This window comes from Cyanistes caeruleus, chromosome Z (genome assembly GCF_971803275.1).
Source record: "Cyanistes caeruleus chromosome Z, bCyaCae1.hap1.1, whole genome shotgun sequence".
Classification (NCBI taxonomy): Eukaryota; Metazoa; Chordata; class Aves; order Passeriformes; family Paridae; genus Cyanistes; species Cyanistes caeruleus.
The window spans coordinates 35490859-35517050 of record NC_141732.1 but is presented as its reverse complement, the minus strand read 5'-3'; the positions used below and the strand labels follow the sequence as shown (position 1 = coordinate 35517050).

Here is a 26192-nt window from a genome sequence, read left to right as displayed (position 1 = left end):
CTTGGATGAAATCAATGTATACAATAGAACAACATTAAGTTTAATAATTAATATGTAAGTTATGTAACTATAGAGTATAAAACATGTTCAGGTCAAAACCAGGTCAGGTCAGATTTGGGTCTGTGTACCCCTGACACCCAGAACTCTTTTACAAAAGCACCTACATATAATCATTCCGTGATTATGTGTTCCTGAATGCTAACATTGGGATCATGGAAGGCCACTCCTCTGGCAGGGAAAGGACATGGGTCCCCAGCATACCTGGCCCATGCTTTACCATCAAGACCCCTCTGTTCTGCTAAGATTTCAGCTTCACATTTTCCATAGGTTTTTGCAGGGAAGGGCATCTGTAAGTGAGGTGTGAGATACATGAGTTATACAGTCTTGAAGAGAACAGTACACAGCAGAAAGTCTACTTCAGCTGTGGTGGTAATTACAGACTAGCATGGACACTTGAGCTGCTTTTGTTCTAAATACAAAATGTGAAGTTAGCTGAGCCAGCAGGAAGAGATGCAAAGTAGGTACCTGCATGAACTGCCTGGCCTCACTGCTGGCAGTGCCATCATGCCTTTATGGCATGCTGTCAGGATATGACAAATCATACAGTGAGGGAGCAACTACTCATTAGCAATCTAGAAAGTGTCTTACACACTTCTATGTCTCATGAATTAGTAGAGAGAAAAGTCTCCCCTTTTCACAATCTCTTTGATGTGCATAGATAAAGATAATAGTGTCTCAGTTGGTGCAAGCTGACCAGGGGAACAGCAGATTTCGGAGACAGTTGCTAGCAGTATCTCCTTACTCCTTTAACCTATCCTAAACAGAGCTAACCATAGCTTAACCTACAGCTAATTTCACACCGTCATTTTAAGAATCTGAGGTTATAATTAACACATTGTCAGTGTAAGCAGAAGTTAATGACATCTGGCAAATACAGGGGCCTTGGCTTTGTGCCGCACAGCAGATCTGACGCACCTTTGCATCTATAAAATATGTTTTAAAAGACTGATACAATGAGAAGAGATTAATCTTTTCTTAAACCACCCTTTATTAAAAAACATAAACATTTGTAAATATATAAAATTATAAAATATCAAGTGCTTCTTGCTTCCCAGTACAACGGAATTCAGAAGTGGCAGGTAAATTTAGCATTAATCTGTTTGTTGTGTTAGTTCCAGGGCTGCAGAACTGACCATCTAGTTTTGCAAAAGACAGCTTATCTCATTCCTCTGACAGATTTAAACAATCTTATTTCACTTTTGTTTCAGACTTTTTTCCTGCTCCTTTTGACAAACATCAGTGCTTACTAGTGAGAGCAAGGCTGGAGCTATAGAAGTGAGCAGGCTCCTTAGAAGGACCCAAACAGGTGTTTTACAAAGGGAGAGCCTTTCAGTTGCTAATGGGGAAGAGAATTCAGGCACTGAGAGAGCTCCTTTGTACAGTGTTCCTCAGGGACAGTGTGTTCTTGGCATTGGATCATCTTCTAGCTGGACAAAGCTAGAAAAAAGCTAGCTACCTGTAAAGCTAGTTACAGGTTCCATTTGCATCAAGGTCCCTCAATCAGCAAGTACTCGGATTCCCTTTAAATAAGTATAATATGAAGCATCATGAAATCCCATCTAATTTTTTTTCAATCACATAGGAGTGATAAAGTAAGAATTTCTCAGGTAGTACACTAGACCTAAACTCCAAAGCAAGACATTACACTGCTGTGGAAGTACTGTAAATTGAAAAAATCCAGTTGTACCCACTGTCAGTGTAATTGACTTCTAAATGGGATCTTTTGTTTCACTTCCCATCTCATCTAACACTAAAGAATTATGTCAGTTGCAAAAAGAACTGGAAGGTGTTTGTTGATGTTGTTCTTACTTGGTCTCCTTCCCAAAGCCCCTGTCACCTGCAGAAACTTATGACAAGTCTCTGCACTAAAATGTCACCTTTGCCAGCTGTTCTGCCAGCTTCTATCATGCCAGGCACTACAGCATCATTGCTCAAAGAGTGATACTCTATAGGAGAGCATCATGCTAGTCTAATATTAAAGCAGTAGATTCATCTTCTTGTGGAAAACTTAAATCACTGAAATTGCAAGAGAGGTGAAGAAAGAGAATCCCAAGTAAAACAAACTAATACTGAATGTCTCAGCATTTAGCAGGGAACCGGAGGGATGTGAAATGCTGCTGTATTTAACTTCTAATGCTTACTGATATTTTCTTTTATAGGCAGCACTGCAGGCAAGGCTTTTCTTTCTTGTAGAAGACAAAGTGACTCATTGTAACAGACTTATATTACAGATCACATACTTACATATCCCCGCTGAAGTGAAAGGATGCTTTAGCTTTTACTGCCCTTCAGCTAAAAGGCACAATTAGTTCCAACAGGAGTGGAAGCATTGTTATGCTGCACCCCAGACCTTAAACAGAAGTTTTCCACTGGGTTTGTTGTAGGCACAACTTCTGTCTTTCTGAAACTTCCACCCTTGATTGACATACATGAAAATTTAAAAATGGCTGAAATATGATGCTACCCTCCACTGTGGTATTTCTTTAGCTTGAATCAAGTCAGGCAAAAATTTTAGTTGTGTGCATAGTTATCCATTGCCAGTTTGACCTTTCTGGCAGGACAGCCTTCCTTAACAGCCCAGATCCCCAAATAGACACAAGACTGAGAGATGCACAGCAAACGTGCTATTTGCTCTAGTCCTTGCTTGTTGTGCAATATGACACAGATATCCCAGTGTACCAGCTCAGGATTGGTCCATGCCCACTAGTCTGAGTCGGCCCTTGGCGTGCCCTTTTTGATCTGTTTAGGGTTCAGGAACATGTGCTGTTGCTGCATCTTCTGCCTTGACCAAATCAGCACTGATTGTCTCAGCATGGAGCCGCTTGTAGTCAGTGTGGAAGAAGATGACGTAGAAACAAGCCATACCACTGCAGAGGCCAGCCAGCACCAGCACCGGAGCTGTGAGAGAGAGACGCTTTTAGTCAGTGAATCCAAAACTTCCCATGGGTGCAGAAATATACAGGTCAAATCCCCAGAACAGCACATTCTGTCTGACCTCCTCAAAAGCGATACCCCTGAGGACAGGGTGCAGACCACAGTGGGACATTACCAGTTTGGTAACAGGCAAATCTTGCTTTACCTAACATTAACATAGGAAGAGAATTCAGGCAAAATGTGGAAGGCTTCCAGAACACTGTGTCCTGCATGACCATGTTAGAGGCCTTACACCAGTGCACACATTGTACTTGTAGGAGTGTGTGTCTCTCCATAAGTGTCCACATTTGTGTCTTGGGGGGTTGTGAAAAATGTTACAAAAGAGATTGAATCAAATCACTTGAGCTCCACAAGGGAACAGGTCCTTACAGGTAGTAATTCTTGTTATATCATCTGAGAGCAAAGTGTAGAAAAATTCACTAAGCATGCACTTTTATTACAGACAAATTAGTGTTTAAAGAATCTTTTCTGAAGGGAAAGAAAAAGTATATCTAAAAGACTATTCCACAAAGCCTGGAAGTGGTTATAATTTCACCAGTGTCCCAAATGAACAATCTTCATCCCTTTCTCCAATGGTTTTCCTGTATGTATCAGACCACAAAAGGAACAGAAGTGTACCTAATCCCAACATCCCACTCTGATCTGATTAAATGGCAAATTGAAGGCTTTCAGAATGAAGCAGTCAAATTGCTTTTTGGGGACAGTTATTATGAAGCCTTGATCCCTTACAGCTAGTAGACTTTATTCTGGGGAGTCTCTGCTCAGCCAAGCAGGATATATTTAATAGGTGATGGTCAGCCTTTGCTTATGGTGTCCCTAGGTGTCAGTATGACATAAACATGAACCACTTGCGAGATCAAGTCTAGGGTTTAGCCTGCACTGAAAACACTTATGTAATCCTGCTCATCTCAGTTGATGGCTCTTCTGACCAGCTAGGAAAGGAGGGGAAATCTGGAATAACTCAGAACAAAGTCATACAAGTATGCTACAATCACAGGCAACTGTGTGTACAGAAGCAAGTGATGTATCTTTCAGTCAAAGCATTTGTAACCTTGGCCTCTGATACGAAAACCAGCCTTGGTTATACTACATGGACAGTGTCTTCACCTCAGAAGAGCTGCTTTCTAGCTTTATGAAACTCAAGTCTCTGCAGGGTGACTGTAAGAGAATTTTAACCCAGAGCTAGCAGTGGCATTCATGGCACCTTAGAGTTCTTTCCATTTCAATCTTGCAGGATCAGTTTAGCAGGAGCAGCAAGGAGTGCACCAACAGATTCAGAAAGGGTATTAGAAGATACCCTACAATTGCATTCAGACTTTCAGAGTTTCTCACACTGAGACCTAGAGGAGAGTGGGGACTACGTGGGGTGCAACAGTGTCCAGTGTTATTTCTCAAGAACATACTTACTTGTCCAGTCCAGGGCTCCATCCTGGTCAAGGGCACAGGTGGAGAATGGATCCTCAGAAACATGGACGGTGAGAGCTTGTAGAAGAATCATTAAAATCACACCCTCAATCTGGCTGTGGGAAGAAGCCAACATGCAGTTATGTTACCTGCCTGAGGTACCAGTGCTGCAGACAAGGCCATCTTCCCCAGCTGGCAGAGAATGATGCCTCTTTCTGGAGCATGGTCCTTCTAGCAGAGAAAGCTACTGCTGGATTCCTCTGCCCCAGATGTTTGGTTAACTGATTCTCGCCAACAGGGTGTCCAGGTCAACTCCAGACACAGGGCCTGTGTGGCAGGATCACTATATATTCCCTCAGAAGGTGAGCAGGTGTTGAACTCCACCTGTCAAAAAACTGAGGTATATTCACTGGGCAGAGACTTGGACACACTTCTCAGTGCAGGACTGAGGATGCAAAAAAGGCTGTGGCTTCAGCCTCCTCCTCATTCACAGCTGACTGGCAGCAGCCACTACATCCACAACCAGTGAGGGACAACAGCCTTCAAAGGCAGTGTCTGATGCCCATCACTGATGTTTCTTGCTGTGGCACCTCCACCTGACACATGTCATCAGATCACTGGTGTCACTCTTTAGAGCTCCAGCAAGTCATTCCTGCTGAAGTCCAGAGCCAGCCCTAGGCACGTAAATAGGTAGGAGGAACAGTCACTGTTCCTCACTAACTGATGAGCCCCATCTCCCTCAACAGAGCACCAGGAACTGACTCATCTCTGTACTCTTGTGGGAATGGATGCCTCTCTCAGGCGTGTAGCCCACATCTGCTTCAAAGGCAGGTGGTGCTGGACATGGTTAACTCATGCTTTGTGCCAACCAAGGGAGGCCTTTATCTTCCTTCTTCCTTTTCTTGCACCTCTTCCACACAGTCCTCCCTGTTTTAAAACATTTAGCTCTTCAACTCTATGGCTCAGCCAGGTAGCTCCCCTTGCCAGGGACATGTGCACAGATAGCAGAAAGACATTCAGCAGGACGGCAAGGACTGATGTCTATGCTCTTCTCTATCTCCACCCACAGGCCACTGTGTGTGTGTGTAAGTGTTGGAACACAAGCTCATCTGTCAATTGGATTTAATCTGCCTGCTTACCTTGCAACAAAAATCAGGCCTGTAGATGTGCCCTCTCCTACAGGGTAGGAGCACTCCACAGCCAGCTCCATGGCAATGGGGTAGATGGCAAAACCAAAGAAACCAAAAAGCGAACTGGTGATGGCCAACATGATGGCCTGATGTCTGAACCGAGAAGTCTGCAGGGAAAAAAAACAATACCAAAGTCTCAATGTTAGCACTGCTGTGCAGAAAGTCTCTGAACATTTAACCTGCAGGATGTCTCAGGGGGTAACTCACCAGTATATTCCCTACCTTTTCCTAAAATTGATTTTTTACTTTCAACCCTCTAGGGTCAACAAAAGGCTACAAAATGGAGAGCTATCTGTTGAACTGAAGTAAGGAGAGGATCAGCAGAATTATCTGAAAAGCACTGGTGTGTGGTTGTACTGCAGTAACTTGACTAGTCAGTAGCTTACCAGGAGCATGTTCAACATCTCTCTAGGGCCAAACACACACCTTTGTCCCACAGCAAAGTAACATTTTGGAAATGATGTTTGCATTAGGTTACTTGTGAGAATTCTGGGATGCTGCCGCTCAATGGTAAGGAAAATCAGTCAGACATGCATTTGTAACACAGGGATTTTAACATCAAAAGACCCAAACAAAAAAGCAAAGAAACACCTGAAATATTAACAAAACCTGGAGACTGGATTAGTACCTAGAATAGCCTTGTCCCTAACTCTGGAGGAAAGAGCATGACCTTGTCCAGCCAATTCTACTAAAGATTAAGTACTTTGCAGCCATGCTGCTGGTACCTCCTTCCCTGACCATGTAATAAATTCACACAGAGGAACACAGGGTGTCTGTCCTGGCACAGCAGCAAGCCTGACCCAGCTAAACTGGTTAAGTCAAGGAAAACTCTATGTGTCTGGAATCTGAGTTCAAAATGCAAAGGGATCAAACAGATTTGAATGGGTGATTTTTGTTCTACTACTTTGAACTAAAAGTTCATCTGTATGGGATGAAGGTGAGGAGGGAAGGGCAGGAGGAATATTTTGTTTATTGCTCCTAACACAGCCTTTCACCTACTCAGTACTTTACCTGAGTCCAGACAAGCTGACTTGTATTCAGATCATCCTCCAAACAAATGCCAGAATATGAAAGGGGAAAATGCAAGGTGCGCTTTAGGCACATTGTCCTACATTGACAAAAGCATCGCATTTGTCTATCTTTTCCAAATAGAGCTACCATCTCTGGGGTCTTAGCCCCAGGGAAAGTGTGATCATTCTCTTGTGAAAGTCTGGATTTTTCATCACAGAAGAGAAACATACAGCATAAGACTGCTGGGAAATCAGAGATCTGCACCATTCTGGGTCTTCTGCAGTGCTGTGTGTCGTGATCAGATTCCTGCTGTGTGACGGCTCCCACTGGCAGTGGCTGTGCTTGAGCAGCTGTACCCTGGCCCCACGGGTGTAAAGTCTCCAGGCTGTGCATTCCTCTCCTGGCTGAATTCAAGCGTCCTCCTCTTCTGCCTCCCTAGTCCCTCTCAAGGAACTACTTCAGAGCTAGAATATAACTAGGTCCTTTCTGCTAATGCAACAACCCTGACAGCCACCACTGTTAAAGGCAGGTGCTGGAAAAACATGACATTCTTGTAAATTTTTTGTGATAAAAATACTTAGGAATTCCCTTTCCTTTTTTGAAAGAATGGTCTCAGGAGTCAATAAGCAAACATGATCGACCAGAATAGGGAAGTAAGATTATGCCTGTTTATCTATACCACAATATATTATAATATATATTTAATAATATTATTCAGTCTGTCCCAGGTGCCACAGTGACTGTCAAATCCTCAGTAAAGGGTTCTTCTTTAAAACTAGCCCAAAGAGGTAATCCCAAAGTGTAACACAGGGCTTAACACTATGACATCAAACGACCTTGGTTTAAGTTGATGATTTATCACATGGCAATATGTGATAAATAAGCCCATGGGAATGGCACAATGCAAGGAAGAACTCACCACGGCGAACATGATGCTGGCAAGTGCACTCAGACAGAAACTAATCTTGGTGGACTCTATGAACTTCCTTGTCCGGTCGACATACATGCCTAGCAGGAAAGCACCCAACAAACCACAGACTGTGAACAGTGCACCATTCAGGCCAGCAAAATCCTGGAGGGCAGAAGAATAAGTATGAGAAACTAAAGCAATTAGGAAAGAGGTTTCAATGTCACTGACCCATCTGCCAGCTACCAGTGGTTCACTTACTGAAGTAGGAAAAGCTTTCTTGCCCATTGCAGTAGCTGAGGCCTTCACAGGGCTCTGAGCAGCAAATGACAAGAGTCAGGGTACTTCTACAAGTGTGTGGGGACAGCGGGGTGACAGCACTCCCAAAGAATGACAAGTCTGTACACCTGACAAGGGAGGCTGGATGCAGAGCAAGAGCAGTTCCCTGGCATTAAGTATTCCAGCCTGGAGCCACTGGGCTCTTCCAGGGGCAGTCAGGTGCTTTGTCCACACTGGTAGCAACAGGCCCAGCTACCTTGGGACCTGCTGATGCTTATAATTATCTTCCTGGCCCTTTTCTTACCAGGAATCTGCACTGGCAAACCCAAAGCATGTTAGAGGAGACACTGGCTGTGTCAAAGTCTAATTAGAGAGGCAGCGAGCAGTGGCTAGGATAGGGTACATGCTCTGTTGCCTGTAGTGATTGCCCTTTGCTTGCAGCACTTCTTCAGCTCCATAAGAATTCAAACACAGACAGCAATCCTGAAAGCAGAGAAGCTTTTAACAAATTTGGAAAAACATTTTTGGGACCCTCAGGGGCACTGGAAAGAAAAGGTATATGGAATAGCTTCTCTGGGCTAAAGGGCCAGGACAAGCCAGTCACACAGAGACAAAATCATGATGCACAGAAAGCAAAGTTTAAGTGGTCTCAAATTAAGAGCCAATGGAATGTACAAAATGTGACCTGGCTATGGAGCCCTGAGCCAACTAGCAGATCTGGGAGCTGAAGATGGGGTGGACAGAGACCAGACATGTAAATGTGCATACGTAACAGCTGGAGAGGTGTTTTAAGAGGACCCTCATGGCAATACAAACACCAGGACTGAAGTGCAGCCTGCTGAGAGGAAGCACCTGAAATGGGGGATCCTCCTAATAAACAGGAGGGAGAGAGCAGCAGGAACCAGATGTGCATATACAGTGTTGAACTGTAAAAGCACCTGCTGGTGTCATGAGAAGGCTAAAGAAATAGCTTACACAGTACCACTGACCTCTTCTGCTGCCCTGGCTTCATGTAAATCTATGCAAAGTGGAAAAGGTGCTTGCATCAGATGGTCTCCAGCCTCACTCTAGGGCCTACCTGGGCCCCATTCTACTCTGGAGTAGGTGGCAGAAGGCTGTATAGACAGCAGTGCTCTGGAGTGGCTTAGAAAAATCACAATATTCTTTTTTCCTAAAAAAATTTTTCATTTGCAAGTGGGAGCCTGGTCATGGGGATTAATGAAAATACAGGTCATCTATCATACTAAGAGGTTGACCATGTTCTGGGTTAATATGTATTAGAAAACATGAGCAAATAAGATATGAGACTGCAGCATATTCAATTGTCTTAATTTTTCTCTGAGTCCTTTATAAGGGAAAATCGATTTGATTGTATCACAGACAATGTGGACAATGGGGAGAAAAGGAAGAAGACTCACATTTGAATACCCCTTTTCACAAAGGATCTGTTCTAGTAGAGCTGAAAAGCAGGTGAACATCCCAATTCCTCCTCCAAAACACACTGCCAGGATGATATATGGTTTGTTTCTCAGGAGCTATAAAAAAAAGTTAATGTTAATAAGTGGAAGAAGAAAAAGTCCTGGCTGTGACAGCAGACTTGAGGGCCAGCAGCTCTGACTCCTCAGCTGAAAATGCTGACAAGGTGATGTCATGTGACCCCATGATAATTGACGAAAATATGGCTTTGTCCTTTCATTTCAGCCAGAGGACAAGTTACAGTGAGGACCATGTAGGGAGGAAGGAACTCTTCAGTGCTCAAATTTTTCCTTTGCTCTGCCATGTACTTTCCTACTTCTGTTCAGAAGACCCAGGTTCTGTGTTCCTCATGGATAAGCCCAAGTCTGCCTACTGAGGTCTGCCTTGAGCTATCTGAATGGCTGCCAGTCCACGGCTGAATGGTCCGATAGCATCTCTTGCAGCTTTGTTGTGAGCAGGTTCCACTCCCTGAGAAGGAAAGCATCTTGAGCTCCTTCAAGGGGCTTTCCATGGCAGGTTTGGGGGCATGGCATTCAGAATCTGCTTTGTAAGCAGATCATTCAGCATATCCCCATCTTATAGGGCTGCATCCTTCACTCCAGCATGTCAGTCCCTATGCTGTAGCACTTACCATTTTGAGCCCTGTGAAGAATGGCTGTGAGTTGGAGTTAGTGGCACTGGCTGACGGAGGCGTTGGCGGGACCTTCTCGTGAATCCCCAGAGTTGCTAGAGCACAGGCTGTTACTGCTGGGACAGCATAAATACCCAGCTACACAACAGAAAGACAAGACAAATTACCAGTCTTTCCAGCTCCACTACCTCCAAACAAATAAATCAGCTGGACCCAAATCAGCCCTGCTGACTGATTAAAGCAGTTTTCATTTACCATCAATGGAATGTGCTTTCCTTCAGGAACTAGTGCAGGTGACAACAAGTTTGCTATAAGAATGCCCAAGGGATTGGCTGGAAGGAAATAGAAGAGAAACATTTTTTTTCATGCAAGAAGCCAGAATCATGTATCCACCCCTATTGCCTGCCAGTGCTACAGCTGCAGTGCACAGCACTGTAAGGAATAAGGACGAAACAAGGCATATATAGGGAGAACCAGGAGGGGAACATTTGGAGAAGCTGACTGTGTGGTCTTAATATTGCCATATCTATTGTCTCACCCCCATGAAATCCATTCTATAAAACTATCTCACTTCAACTCCTAACTCCTGTAAAACATTTTCCAGCTATGGACTATGATGTCCTCACCCTCTCAAGGCTGTCTCAGTAAATCTCAAGCTGAAGGGACAAAACTAAAACTGGCAAATCCATTTCATCTGTCCTGGACATAGCAGGAGTTACAGAGGTTTTTTTCCTTCTGTATTTCCCTATGCCATTAGGCATGTATACAGTGTGTAGAGGATTCCCCAGCTCAAGGGTGAGCAGCCATAGCTCTCTTAGCCTCTGCTGCCATGACAGATGCTCCATACCCTTAATTGTCTTAGTGGCTTCTTAACTGCACTTACACTAATACGCCCATGTCCTTCTTATACATAGGAATCTACAACCAGACACAGCTCTTCAGATGTCGACAGGAGACCTCCCTCAAGCTGCTAGCAATGCTCTTCACAAGGGTCACCAGGATGCTGTTATTTTTCTTTGTTAAAAGGCCATGAACAGCACTCTGAAGTGACACTATGTCATTCCTGAGACCTTTCAAGCCTTCATACACCCTTTGCAAAGGCCAGGCAGGTAAACAAGCTGATCCCTGACACAAATTACAAAAATTATATGGCAGCAGAGAATCTTGCAGACTTTGTACAGGAGGAGGCACTTGCATTATTATGGGTCTGGAGTTCAGCTGTGTTTGAAGCAGCACTCCTGGGACTCAGCTTGGGAACATCCAAAATTGCAGACAACAAATTTTTAATGTTAAGGCAGCATTCTGCAAGTAGTCAAACAGTAAAGCTGTTTTTCTACTAGTGTACAGGGATGGAATTAAGAAAGCCAAAGCCAGCCTGGTGAGTCTGGTGAAGGGCAATGAGAAAGGCACCCTTAAGTACTTTAGCAGCAAAAGGAAAGTTAGAGAAATGTGGTCCTGTTGCTGAATGGGGTAGGACACTCAGTGATAAAGGACACAGAAAACATCAAGGTATTCAATACCTACTTCACATCTTCTGTGATTGGTAAGTCTGACTTTCAGCTCTGAGACCAGAGCTAAAGCTTGAAGCAATGAAGATTCACCCTCAGTGGAGAAAGACTAGGTTGGAGAACATTAAATAAGCCAGACACACACAAATCCATAGCATTGACAGGATGCATCAGAGCTGAAGCAGCAGATTGTTTCTATTGCAAGGCCGTTTCTGGTTACCTTTAAAAAGCCACAGAGGCTCCTGAGATTGGAAGAGCGCAAATGTCACTCCCATCTTCAAAAAAGAACAAGAAGGAGAATCCAGGGAACTTCAGGCTTTTCAGTCTTACTTTGTTCCCTGGAAAAGTCATGGAACACTGCCACCATTTCCAGGCACATGAAGGATGACTTATGAAAAATGCTTAACTTAAAGCATTTAAGAAAAACACTTAACTAACCTGGTAGCTTTAATCAGTGAAATGGCTGCTGGATGGATGAGGAAAGAGCAATTTGACACTGTATCCACAACAACCTTGCAGACAAGCTGATAAAGCACTGTCTAGACAACTGAACAGTGAGATGAACTGAAATCCAGCTGAATGGCTGGGCCAAGAGGATTGTCATCTCTGACATGAAGACCAGCTGGAGGCCCATCATCAGTGGTGCACCCCAAGGGTTGATACTGGGGCCATGCAGTTTGGATGACAGGACAGAGTGCACCCACAGCTAGTTTGCAGACAATGTGACACTGGGAGGAGTGACTTGCAGAAGAGATGGCAATGCTGCCACTCAGAGGCACTGCAACAGACTGCAGAAATAGGCAGAGGGGAACCTTGTGAAGTTTGACTACAGGAAATACAATATGCTGCACCTGGGTATGAATAATAACTCATGCACCAGTACCCCTTGAGACTCAGCAACTGGAAAGCAGCTCTGCAAAGAAGGACCAGAGGAGGAGTGGGTAGGGGGGTCCCGGTGGACACCAACTTGACCATGAGCCAGCAACACAGCCTTCTGTTAAAGAAAGCCTCCACAATCCTGGGCTCAGCATTAGGCAGTGTTGTCAGTGGGAGCTGGACTTCACTCTCAGCACTAGCAAGTCGACATCTGGAGAACTGTGAGCAGTTCTCAGGTTCCCAGTGTGAGGAACTCATGAATTTGCAGGTCCAGAAAAGAGAAAATATGATTAGAGGACCAGAGCTTCTGTGAGGAGACACTAAAAGAGTTGGGATTGATCAGCCTGGAAAAGCTGCTGGAAAGCAGTTTTGCAGAGAAGAATGTCAGGTCCTGGTGGATTGCAGGTTGACCATAAGCCAGCAATGCATCCTTGAAGAAAGGTGTCCAACAGCATGCTGGGCTGCATGAGGAGGAGCAGGTGGAAGATCCTGATCCTCCTCCTCTACTAAGCCCTGGTGAGAAACAGAGTGTCAAGTCCAATGCAGGGCTCCTTCTCCAAGTTAGTGGAGAAAGTTCAGTTAAGGGCCAAAAACATGATTAAAGGTCTGGAACATCTCTCATGCCTAAGGAGGCTGGGACAGCTGGGACTGGTTAGCCTGGAGAAAAGAACATTGATCTGCAATTATAATTAAATATAATAAATAATAAATATAATTTAAATGATGGAACCAGACTTTTCTCAGTGGTTAAGTAAAGCTTAACACAGAAAACGCTACCTGAATATAAACTAAATTACTGTGATAGCTGTTTAGCACTGAAACAAGATGCTCAGATAAGCTCCTACAATGCCATCCATGGAGATAATCAAAAACTGACTCAACATATACCAGGGGCAACCTGGTCTAGACAAACCTGGTTGAGCAGGGGGCTAGACAAGATGATCCCAAGAGGTGCCTTCTACCCCTGACTGTTCTATAATGATGTTGAGGTACCATTAATAATCCTATAGCACACAACTCTAGCATTTCTACTCTGTGTTTGGGAAAGTACTAGCTTATGATGCTGGTGAAATATTACCTACTTCTAAGTACATGGAAACAATCAAACAGCAGTTTCCAAGGAGATGGATTACATCTTCTCTGTTGGTGTCAAATGCAACTGGGCGTTGTAGGGGACAGCCTGTAAACTATTCAGCTGTTTCCATGAACTATCAACTTGCTGAAGCAGTTCCAGAAAGTGTAGATGAGGGTTGGAAAGGTATAGGTGGGCATTGGGCTAAATTTGAAAGGACTGAGATCACCTGAGTAATTACATGGTTTCAGTTGCCTGCTTTTCCTAGGAAGAGCTATTACCTGGCCTAGATGATGAATAGAAAGGAGGTCACTGAATTAATCAACTACACATTACGACCCATGGGTCCTGGTGGGCTTGCTTGCAGTACTCTGCAGTGGGGCTGTGTGTTTTGTGGTCAGTGATGCTGATGCACTGAAACTCTTCAGAGTGCAGAAAATGACAAACCATAACAGACCTCAGGAAATGAAGACTCCTATGGATGAAGCAGAGATCACTTCACTGGACTCAGACAACTCTTTCTACTTCTTACAAAGGAGAATTTCTTGTGATCTGGGAATGAGTTTGAGTTCTTGGCCCTGCACTGCTTCTCTCTGAGTAAGCCTCTACAAGTGATGGGTAGAACAAACACTCATGAGCTGAGTGATTAATCATTTTGACAGCTGAGTCATAGTAATTTCAGCTGCTCAGCAGGATCCTGGGTGCAAGGTTTATATTTGTCACAAAAGCCCAGGGAAGCCTACCCATAGGCATTAACAGTAGGAGGCTGTAGAGCCAGTTTCTGTATGCAGCACTGATACTGACAGTACTGAAATGCTGAGTGCTGCTCAGCATTAATTACACAGGAAGTGGGAACTGATAAATTGGAGCAGGATGACACAAAAAGCTCACATCAGCAACAGGAAGAATGGAGACAAGTGTGAAGAAGCAAAGGGAAATTTGTCTGTAAAGTGGCTGAGTGGGAGCCATTCAGTCTTTCAAGAAAAGGAAGAGCTGATTCTGTCCATAACTACCTGACAGACAGGTGCAACAAGACGAGGCATAAAAAGCATTGAGATGTTTACATTTGCCATGAGCTAATTAACCACTGGATTAAACAACTGGGGCTGTGGTAGATACTCCTTCCAGACAGTATTTAAATTTTCTTGAAATTAAATCCTGATATTGTTCAGCAAGACATTATGGATGTAACCAGGCATTATTAATGAAAGTCTTCCATAGAGCAACACGCAGGTGTTGCAGCAGACAAAAGTCATAGCCTACTCAGCCTGCACTCTGACATCCCAAAATGCCAGACACTGAACAGCTTCAGGTCTCGGGATTCCACTCTTCATTGCTCTTCAGGTTTGTTCTTTGTCATAGATTCATTTGGCTCTGTAAAGACTGAGGATGCTGTGTGAACAAAATGCTCTGTAGCTTCTCAGGCCGCTCTCTCACTTATAAAGAGCACTTTGTTTGCAGGCTTTGTTCCTTCAGGGCTGTGAAGCACTGAGTGCCCAGTGGTCCTTGGTAGTGCTTGTATCATGCCACACTGACAACAGAGCTCCTGCAGTGGGGAAGGTGAAGGTCTGTCTCAGCACTGGAAAACCAGGTGAGTCATCATATCCATCCTATTCTAGGAAAAGCAGTGCAAAAATAATTTATTTGTTCAGACACCATAGACCCATTCTTGCTAAACAACGTCTACGCGCTAGTCTAGCAGCAGCATTGTAAAAGCTGCATAGAGGTGCTCTTCTTTCCCCATGCCTCACCCTTCCTTAAAGCTTCAAGGCAATGGGGAAGGAAGGCAGCTGCTGGCTTTTGAGAGAAGGATAGATGGGGCTGCCACACACATGCAGGTAGCATGAGGCTTCACAGCTGGAGCCAGTGAACGAGCCCAGTTTCTGGAGCACCTCTCAAGTCCTTGGAGAGAAGAGGAAGATAATTATTTGGCTGCTAGATAAAATGTCCCATGAAGGGAGGAAACAGGTCTATCAAGTGCAGTATCCTGTCTCTATCTGTGCCCAAAGGAGCCAAGACAGGAATGTGATTAGAGCAAGCTTATCTGGTGCCTCTCCTCCAGTTTCCCAGCTTCCAGGCACTTAGCAAGGGAGGTGTGCTTTCTGCATGGAGAGCCCTGCCATTTAGCATCCCCAACATGTTTGTGCAGACAGACAAGTATATTTTATCTGTGTATGCATACATACCAATTAAGAATACGTGCTCAGCCTTCCTACTGGATGAACTGATGGGCAAAATTGCCACAGCAGCCTCACCTCACCTTACTTCACCTCACCTCACCTCACCTCTATCCAGTTACAGAATCTGGCAACTGTGACCATTGGCACTACAACGCAATTTAAGACCTTCCTATGAAACTGCAAAATTAAGGCCTTTAAAGACTTAGTAACATTAAGGGCTATCACCTATGTGATATTTAGGCAAAGATGACAACATGGTCCTGGAAGAGAGGCAGGAGGTTAGGAATCTGGGTGGCATATACTAAGCACTATTGCTGGATGCGGCTTATACCCCCTTCTTGTTCACTTGTTTTGTTGCATGTGACTACAAGACTCTTGAGCCGAGCTGTATTTGCACAGGCAAATGGCTGTAGTACAAAGGACTTCCCATGCCTGCTGCCTCTGAGAGGCAAACAAATTTCTAGCAAGTTACATGAGGCAGCAGTATCACTCTGAAGCTATCACTTACACATTGATGCAATCATATTTGCAGTTGCTCTCTGGTGGTCTGGGAACCATAGTGCTGCCAGCTTTGTTGGTGAAAAGATGATAAGAGGCTGTGCTAATGCACAGAAGCATTGTCCAATAAACAGGTACCAGTAATTCCAGGAACCCAAGCTCATGAACTTCAGAACACTGAACATCCGGGTGATGCTACCAACCATGTTCAGCCATGCACTCAGGACCACCTGCAGTGAGCAGAAACAAACAGGTTTTGTGTGCTGAAGCCTGAAGGGCAGAACTTAACACAATAGATTGGCATGAGCAAGGTCTTAAATGCACTACAGGAGAGTCTGGGTTTTAGCAATCACTGCCTGCAGACCATCCCCACCCCTCTGGGCAAGATGCTCCTGATCCTACCCGCCCCCTTAGGGAGTGTCTTGGGGTGATAGGGAGCAAGGTGGCTCCCTGAAGAACCACATTGATGAGAAATATGAAGTTCACTAATTACACCTATTGTCAGGCTTGCGCCATCACCCATATTTTGCTGAGACAATCCAAAGATCATGGCAATGAATCATCCATCTTAAGGATCCTACAAATGTTCTTCTATTATAATGCTAGTGTTTCAGTGCTGTATTCCACAACACAATTCTGGGATTGTGCAGAGATCGCAAGCTGGCTCAGCAGAGACCAAGCTCTGACCAGAGGGGTCTCTCGCTTGCATTCCATCCTGCTACTCTTTAAACTGGCCCTGCCAACGAAATTGCGGTGCTAAGACTTTTCCCAAATCTGACCCAATTACACAAAGCTCTTCACAGAGTCAGCTCACACTATCTGTCCCTGTCAGTTAGCTAAGACAACTAAAACTAAAGCTGGAAAAGACAAGCAGGCAACTTTATTCTGATTTTTCCCACTGCTCTCTCCATCATCTCCACAGAGGTGATGTTACTGAACTAGCACAGAGATCTAGTGGATTCTCTGCAGGATTTGGCAAGACCCCTATTCAAAGCACGTACATTACTGCTTTGTGCATCTACTGCTACCTCTAGGTGAAACTTCCTCAGGGAAACAGAACACTTCAACTCACAGCACAGCGGAGCCCCACACTGTCGAGGACCCATGTTGCCACCAGACCAAATGGGATTGAGATGAGGAGGTACACCATTGAGAGCCAGTTGACCATCTCCAGGGAAATATGGAAGTAAGCAGCTGTCTTATCAGCCACAGGAGCAAACGTCAGCCACAGCTGCAAAACAAGTACCAAGAATGGGTAAGCAGGAACACCTCCAACAGAACAGAAATTCACCATCCCATCAAACTGAGTTGAGAGGAGGCTCATTGTCTTAGTCTCTCCTTGAAATTGTGATGTTAAGGCTGGTAATAAAAGTTCAAACCCTCAGTGTCTGCAGTTACTCGACCCAGAGCACCCCATACATTTCACTGCCTCATCCCCAGTTCCCTAGTCCTAATGCTGGAGGCTGGCAAAAGCAGCCAGCCAACCTTTTTCTGCCCCCATGTTGAACAGGTTGGCCCTGACACACACACTTACCTAATGGAAACCACATGGACTCATTCTGTGTTAGCAAAAACAAAATAGAATCTGCAGTCTTCTCTCAGCAGCTAAGGTTTTGGACTGACATTTTCAGTTCCATTTGTAACACTTGTATGTGGCCTTCTAAGAACAAATTCACTGTATGTCAACCAAGAGATAAATTATTCCCTGCCTTCCTAGACACACTCAACAATTAGAAAATGATCCAGAGATTGCATTATTTAATGTATTAGAACACATAAGAGGGAGGTACACACAGAAGACATACTTCAATAAGTATCCACATTTTCCTTCCAGTGCCATATCTGATCACAGCTCCTCAGACTTTGTTTTAGACACTGATTTCATGGTTCCTGTCTACTTCTGGTTTCTTATGGGAATGATGAGAACTCCTTGATCCTAAAATCAGGTTCTGAGATCACATCCACAAGAAAAAAAAAAAAATGAGGTGCTACAAGTTAGAGGATGTTTCTGTGGATTCTTTGCCAAGATGCATCCTGGTGCTTTTCAAAAAGACTGGTCTAACCTCTCAAATGGCATAACCATTCAATAATGTTGATTACAGGTTACCTCACTGTTAGAAGAAGACCTTGCTGCAGCTGAATACTCAAGGTTATAGAGTTTGCAGAAATGTGGACAAAACAGTTCACATTCCTTCAAAAGAAAAAAGCTTCAGTTATAGCTTCCTAGGAAAGAACTCCAGCCATAGATGCCTTTCAGGTAGTCCCCTCTGTCCTCACAAGCTTCCTCTTCACAGCCTGCAACCTGCAGCAGTGATGTTCATGTGTAACTGGAAAAGGCTTGGGTAACCTCAGAGGAAGGTGTGCTCCTACAAACTGCTTCTTGCTACTTCCAGTGTTCCTGGATTTATTTATTTTTTTTCTTACATGACAGGGACCATAACTACCACATTAGACAGGAGCAGAAGGGGAGATGGAGTTTTCTTCTCCCTAGAGTCACTGGGTGACAACAGCCAGATGCAAATCATTCTTTAGCTAGGTTTTTCACCTAGCAGGGATGCAATGAGTAAGTGGTAGTAACAGAGAAGTTTTGAATATATTCTTAGCAACCTTGCAAGGACTCCTAGCATTAGCTCTTTCTTCTCCAAAGGAGCTGCCATGCTCTATCTCCTGTACTCAGTTCAAATCAGCATGTCACTATGTGACATCATTCAAAGATCTGGTAGGGGATGGATTTGGTGTTCACTCAGCTTCTACAGTCAGGTGAATGAAGATGCTAGGTGCTGAGGGAAACTGTAGTCTTAGACAACAAGGAGGCTAATCCAGGTCACTTTCCAGACTTCCATCAGACTGGGATGGGAATTTAAATGTTTAATGCTAATGTAACTGTTTAGATGTTACAAGCATTACTAAGGCATGAGCATTAGTTTGCTTATGGGATGCTAAACAGCTGCCAAACAAATCCCAGCTGTTTATTTTCAGCAATAGCACTTCTGGGTTCCCCAAGGCCTTCCACCAGGGGTGGTGGTGATGAAACACTCTACCAGGAAACACTGTAATTAAAGAGAGTATACATTTTGTCAGCCAGCTTCAGGTACATTTTCACCCGTCCTGCTTCTCTACACAACATGCTCAACCATTCATTACATCATTAGGAAAGTGATGCCACAAGCCAGAGCACAGCATTTTCTGTTCAGTGACTGTATGCATCTAGGTGAGCTGGGATCAAGAACTGGCACAATTCCACTACATCTAGTAAAACTATTTCTTGCTGAAAACCAAGCATAGGGGCTGACCCATATTCCTATCCTGAACTCCAGTTCTAGCATAACTGTGTGAGAGCATGGAGGGTAGAAAGTTGCAGCTTGTCCAAGACTGAGCTTGTCTCTCAAAATAGGAATTGGGTTTATTTATGGAACTGGAGAGAAAAAGTATGTTTTGTTGTTTACCATGTGTTGCTCTAACAGAGAAACTCAGAACTGGGCAGTGGAGCTCAAGATGCAGCTGTAGTCAAAAAGACCACCAAATGCCCCTGCAACAAAGAGGGGGCATTGTGGAGTTTTGCCTACACAGGTAAATACACAGTCAGTATGCCACCTTCCGCTTTTGATTTTCCCAGTTTTGGTAACTTCATCCACTGTAGTTAATAAACTCTTCTGCTGGAAGCTAGAGCCCCTATACAGCATGTTTTTCTGAAACTTTGCCTTGCCAAGGCTGGTGCTTATACAGGGGCTGCCCTGAGGTAAGCCCCCTCAGAGAGAACAGGTAAAGAGATGCAGCTTGGACAGGTCAAAGTCCTGTAAATTCCATCCAAAGATGCAGAATAGGGACAGAGAGAGGTTCTGCCCTCCACCACTCCCCAGGGGCCATTGTCTTCACTCATCTTTGGCACACCAAAAACACAGAATCACAGAATGACAGAATATTCTGAGATGGAAGGGCCCTACAAGGATCATCACGCCCAATTCTTAACTGAATGGTCTGTGTCAAAACTTCCCACTGTAGATGACAGTGACAGATGCAAAGGGAAAGAGAATGTGTGGGGTTACAGGATGTCAGACCCCAGAAGCTTGCTTCTTCTGGGACAGATAAAGAGATACCTCTGTCCTTGCAGGGTTGTTCAGTCCTTGCAATTTTCAGTCCCTGCATAAGCTTCACTTTGTGGAAAGTGAAGCTTGCAGTCTGGTCAAACTGCATGCAGCTCCATTTCCTGAGAGGCCACATAAAACCAAAGCCTCAGTGTCAGTTACAGAAGGCATCAAGATGAGTCCTTGTTACACACTGCACTGCTTCATCTGTGCTCACATGCACTTCTCCAAAGGAAGCTCAATAGATGCCACAATGTCAATTCCTGACTGTAATGCTGACAAGCAATTTTCACTCACCTTCAAAGCCTTGCCAGTGCTACAATTAATGAAAAACTTTCAGCAAATTTTGCCAAAATTCTCAACTTAGCACAAGTTGGAGTGGATGATGATGGAAGTCAGCAGAAGCTCATGCTCTGGGCCATTGTATATTAATCAAGAGACTTACACGGAAGCCCATGAAGAACCACTAAATCACAGGGACTCTTTGCAAGTCAAAAAGCCTCAATGAGTTTGAGCTCAATTCTGAGCTCCATCCCCTGACACTTGTCAAAACTGACTTCCCTAGCATTCTCTCACAGATTTTGCATTAGCTGTTTTCAAATTACAGCTCCTTGTGTAGCATAAGGAGCTGTAATTTAAATAAATTACCATAATTGGAAATAAATAAATAAATAAATAAATAAACACATAATTAAATAAATAAATATCCTTGGTTATTTCAGGGATGTTTTAGATCACAGTTGCTCCTTCAGCATTTGGTATGGACGCTTCCCTCCTTTCAGATATGCATCTAGCAGGACTTTGGAACAGCCAGCATAATAATAGACACTGTTTCTTCTCCAAAGGCAGGAATTTTAGTTCCTACATGCCTCTTCTGAGCTCAAGCCTTAGAAACATGCTCATCTCATTGTGGTTTCTAGGTTTGAAGACAGCAAAAGCTCCAGTGCATGCTAGTCTGGTCTGGAAGACATACCTCAGCACACACTCTTCACAATAAAAACTTGTGCTCGGCAGCTGAGGAAGAGGACAGAAGGGCCCCTGATGATCCATAAGCCTGTTCTGGCTTGCACTGCAGTACAGCTTTAACTCTCACTGCACACAGCTGGCTGGCGGGCTGGGGAGCCATGCCCCAACACCGGGAGAAAAGGACATAAATGTTTTCCACCCAGAGTCTACTCATATCCTCAGTGACAGGAGGGCCCCTCCACACCTTATAACAGCAAAGCTTTCACCAGGGCCAGGACAGTGACACTCAAACTATCTGACTGATGTTGGGAATGGTACCGGCTCCACTTTCAGCTCTCTTGCCCTCTGCTTTAGTCTTCTTCTAGCTGACATTTTAATTCTCCTGCACCTTCCAAAGACTGCTTGGTCCCTTGTTCATTAAGTGAGACTTAATCTCCATTAAAGGTGGCTGAAAAGAGAAGCATCTTCATGCCTCTATATGCCTTTTCACAAGGTATATACAGGTAAAACCATTTGGAATGGATTTAAAAACGGGGAGGGTAGATCTAGATTAGATATTAGGAAATTTACTGTAAGGTTGGTGAGGCACAGGAACAGGTTGCACAGAGAGATTATGGACTATCCATGTCTGGAGGTGTTCAAGGTCAGGCTGTATGAACAACTTCATCTAGTGGAAGGTGTCTCTGCTCATGGCAGAAGGATGTAACTAGGTGACCTTTAATATCCCTTCTAGCCCATAGAATCATTCTATGATTCTATGATCATGATCCTATGACAATCGAAGGGTATGGGCATTCCTGTAATCAAATCTGGCAGGTACAGCCCTGCCAGAATCAGTTCCTCACAAAGGGCAAGCTGGTAATCAATGCCTACTTTCCTCATGAACAAATCAAGATTCTGAAAGTGGAAAGCAAAATATTTGCAAAAAGGCAAATCAGGCAGGGCGGGAATCAGGCCACTTTCCCATGTGAATGGTAGTATCAGCTACCAAAAGTTCCTATATGGAGTGCTTTTCATTGTCTGGCATACTGTATAGCTGACTAGACCCTGGAAATGGCCCTGCAGTACCTTTTATGTACAGTTTTAAAAAGAGGAGCCAGTGGGGTTGTCTTGCATGAAACGGGAACTTCTGCTTCATAATAGGCAGCAGCACAGCTTGCCAGTCCCAACATGGGCTTTGCCTACAGCAATTCTGCCAATTCCAGCATGCTTTCTTTCATGTATCTGAACACCACTTACAAGGTGATGTGAGATGTCTTTCTGTGACATGGATGCTGCCTTTTTCTCCCCTGAGACTGGATGATGAAGCCCTTACACCAGGGTCTTCACATTCAAGGTTAAAAGGGCCACACCGTTTGGAAGCAAACAGCTGAAGCTCAGCTGCAGGCACCCACACTGACACAGGAGCTAGGACATTAGGACAAAGGCATGATCGTAGAAAAGGCCAGATCATTGCCACGATGTCTCTTAGTCTCTACAGCTCTCAGGAGAAGTAGCAGGAAAAAAGAGCAGCAGCAGTGTGCGCATGCGTATCTACAAGGGCACTGCTGGAGCAGACAGGTGTGGTGAGGAGCGTGTGTATCCTGCCCTGGAGCACGCCAGGCTCCACTTGTGCAGCTCTCCTTCCTCTCCCAAGTACACTAAGTGGTGGTGTAAGTCCTCCAGTTGGTGAGTCAGGAGCCACTTGGCCAAATGTGAGCTAGCTCCAACCCTCTGCTCCCCTGCTCCTCCCCAGCTTGCTCATGCTGGTGAACACAGAACTGGGCAGTCAACACTCTTGGTTTCATTCTTCTGTCTTTTTCTGTGTCCCCAGTGCTAAAGCAAGACAGTCCCTCCTGTGAAGCACAAGTTCCCACCTGTTCAGCTCCACAGGAAGGAGGAAAAAAGGAAGGACATATGTGCTACAGCAGCTGCAAGCACACCATGAATACCCTTAAATATTAAGCCTTCAGATGAAAAAAATCACATTCAAAACCACAGCATAAGTTTGGCAAAACAAATCTGGGGAGAAATCACAGGCAGAATTACGTCATCTCCCCCATCAGCAGTGCTGCAAGAGACAGATAGGGATAAATCATTTAAGCTTAGCTGTGGTCAGAACATCCTCCCTGCTCACAACTCCAGGCAGCACGTATATTATACTGATGTCTGCTTATGGCCTTCTTAAGATAAGGCAGGAGTTTCTTACACTATATGGTCAGCTAGGAATTCCCAGAATAGCCTCATTTAGGAAATGAGAACAAATTTCTGCTAAGGTAGTACCCACTTTGTACAGCAGGGAGAGACAGAGGCTTTTAAACTCAGGTCAGTAATAGAAGCACAGTAAGGGACTATTCATCATTGGTTTAACAGTCTCTATACCATATTAAACCCACTCTGCTCCGGTCAATGAAAGGATCTCATATGATGAAGTGGAGCAGGAGGATATAGTGGAAGGGGGAATAGTGGGATATAGTGGAATAGTGTTAAGAGTGGTCCTTTCATCACCACATGGTCTGGTATGATTTTGCTCAATCACACTCAAAACCAGACTAAGAAATACTCCTTTCTCAATCTGCCCTTGCTGCATGACCAAATGTGCCGTCCTGCACTTAAATTGCTTCTACCTTGTCTTCTTGACACTGTGAAAGTTTCCCCCACTTAGTACTGTCTCCTGATTGCCACAGTTAGGGGCACCAAAGGCCACTAATAGAAAACTGCATGTATGTGGACAAGAGTGAGGAGTACAAGGCACTATTCTGGAAGCTTCATCCAGTAATTGAGGTCCAAGTCAGATAATTCGAAAGTCATGTGTTACTATATGCATTTGCAGATAGCCTGACACAGTGTACATAGAACAAAGTGCTGCATGCAAAATCTGCACAGGAATTGAGGACACAACTTGCAGGGCAATTTTTCACACCACAGAACTGGTAAATTAATCTTTTAATCTGGAACTTTTAAATGGCAACCAACCGCTTTGATTTCATGGACTTTCAATCACTCTGTTCTGTGATTTTTATCAGGAAGGTTTAGGATAAACTTTAGTATCAGGAAATGTTTGATTACAACTTTATATGTCAGCACAGTTGCCATTCCAGATCTTTGCAATGGCTTAGAAATAGTAATTCCACTCTAGGATGTTTAATAGGCACTCAGTTTTGAAGTCGTAAAGTTCTGGCCTAATTTCATACCATGGAAAAATAAAACTGTGGGCAGTCAGGAAGTTAATAAGATACAAATGAGACAGAACAGGTCAGTCTTCCAGGGCTACAAAGTTTTTTGCAACATACTGAGGACACAGTAATACTTGCAGAGGTACTGAAAAGATCTGTTTAAGAACCCCTCCAGTTTCACTTTTAAGGTTTCAGCAAAGTCAAGATCTGACAACATATCCTGGAAAAGACTTGGTACAGCTTCCTTCACCCATGCTGTCACCATCTACTTCTAGCAGGATGTGTTTATTTCTTGTCACATAATGTTCTTCTGCTGTGCCAATTTAACTGCAAGCATGCAGTGTGCTGCAGTACACTTTTTTAAACTCTTAAAGGATATGCTGATTTTCCATTGAGAAGGTGCACTATTTTTATATTTTTTTTTCCATAAACTGCCAAATTCAATATGTTTTTCCATTTCTCTACTCCAGCACTCTTGCATCATGGAATACCTAAATCTTCCTTCAAAGCATTTAAATGTTTTCAGGTTGCAGTGCCTGATCTTGTCTGCCAGACAACCTGCATTCAGAGCATGGTAATCCTCAAGAACATGAATAATTCTACATCAGTCTGATAATTATCAACAATGTCCTCAATGACTTAATAAGCAACGATCTGGGATTCTTTTTCATATTTAAGCCTTGGTAAGAGGAAACTTTATGGGTTTATCTCCGTAACTACTGAACTTAATTTAAATCTATTCAACAGGTGGAGTATGATCTGGAATCAAATTTTTTCAAGTATCTCAGAACAAGACAGTAAGAGTAGGCAAAACGAAGCTCATACAACCATCTGCTTAGTGCAGAATTACTCCTATAGTGTTCTGTATATGCAACAGACCCTGAAAGAAAGCTTGCTCCTCTTCCTGAGCAGATAAATCTGCTGTCACAGGCCAGCAGCGCGGCAGAGTTAACTCCTGCTCCTCTCCCACCGCGTTTCAACACTGCTCTGCTATTCTTGTGCTAGAAACATGTGACCATCACAGACGATGAATACTTTCTCTGTCTCCCCATGGCTTACGAAGCGGACTCGGCAGCAACTTTTGCTGAGTTCCAGGACACATTTTGCTCCATCCCAGTCTGACTTGACGCTGCGGTACTTCCTGCTGTGCTCTTGGATATCACACACACCCTCCCGCCCCATCCTGCCCTTCCCCCGTCACCACCCCTCGGTGCCCCGGATCCCCCCGGTCCGAAAGGAAAACGTGAAGGCCGAGGTCATAACCAGAACGACAAAGTTCAAAAGTAAAAGCCTCTTATTCTTATAAGGCACGGCCAGACTGACGCTTCCCTGAACTCTGCGCGTACAACCGAGTCCCTGTACCCCAAGAATGAGGGGGTGGATCTGAGACAGGGCACTGGGGCAGGGCCCTGAGGATTGCCCGGCTGCTTCTAGGAAGAAACACGAGGTGCTTTTGGCTCCGGCGAGCCATGTCAGTCTGTCTTCCCTCTGCAGCAGCAGCAGCAGTAGCAGCCAGAGCTGTTCTCCCGATCTGCCGCACAGCGAGGCGGCAGCGGAGGGCTGTGTGCCCTCCCTGCCTGCTCTGCGCCTCGGCCTGCCGCTCGGGCACCCGGGGCTGCCGCCGGCCGCCCCCTTCCCCACCGCCCCGCAGGAGCGTCCCGGCCCCAGGCCGGCTGCGGAGAGCTGCTGCCGGCGGCGGGAGAGGCGGCCGCACTCACCATGGCGTTGGAGCAGTTCAGCAGGCACACGACGGCCAGCAGGAACCACCGCCGCCGGTACGTCCTGAACCGGGCCGGCGGCCCCGGGCTGCGCTCCCCCAGCAGGCTGGCCGCCTCGGCACCCTCCATCGCGGCTCGGCTCGGCTCGGCTCGGCTCGGCTCGGCTCGGCTCGGCTCGGCTCGGCTCGGCTCGGCTCGGCTCGGCTCGGCTCGGCTCGGCTCGGCACTGCCCCGTCCGGCCC

The 26192-nt window shown here is 44.8% G+C and overlaps 1 protein-coding gene across 1 annotated transcript; it reads right to left on the bottom strand.

Moving 5' to 3' along the window:
* Positions 1-1030: 1030 nt before the first annotated feature.
* Positions 1031-26192, bottom strand: SLC49A3 (solute carrier family 49 member 3). The gene is made up of 10 exons (XM_086866756.1): positions 25951-26192; positions 17099-17257; positions 16037-16256; positions 10148-10224; positions 9893-10030; positions 9204-9320; positions 7519-7671; positions 5538-5695; positions 4402-4514; positions 1031-2958 (listed from the first exon to the last, which is right to left on the bottom strand). Exons 1-10 carry the CDS (start codon positions 26077-26079, stop codon positions 2804-2806), a joined length of 1419 nt encoding a protein of 472 aa, XP_086722882.1. The 5' UTR covers positions 26080-26192; the 3' UTR covers positions 1031-2803.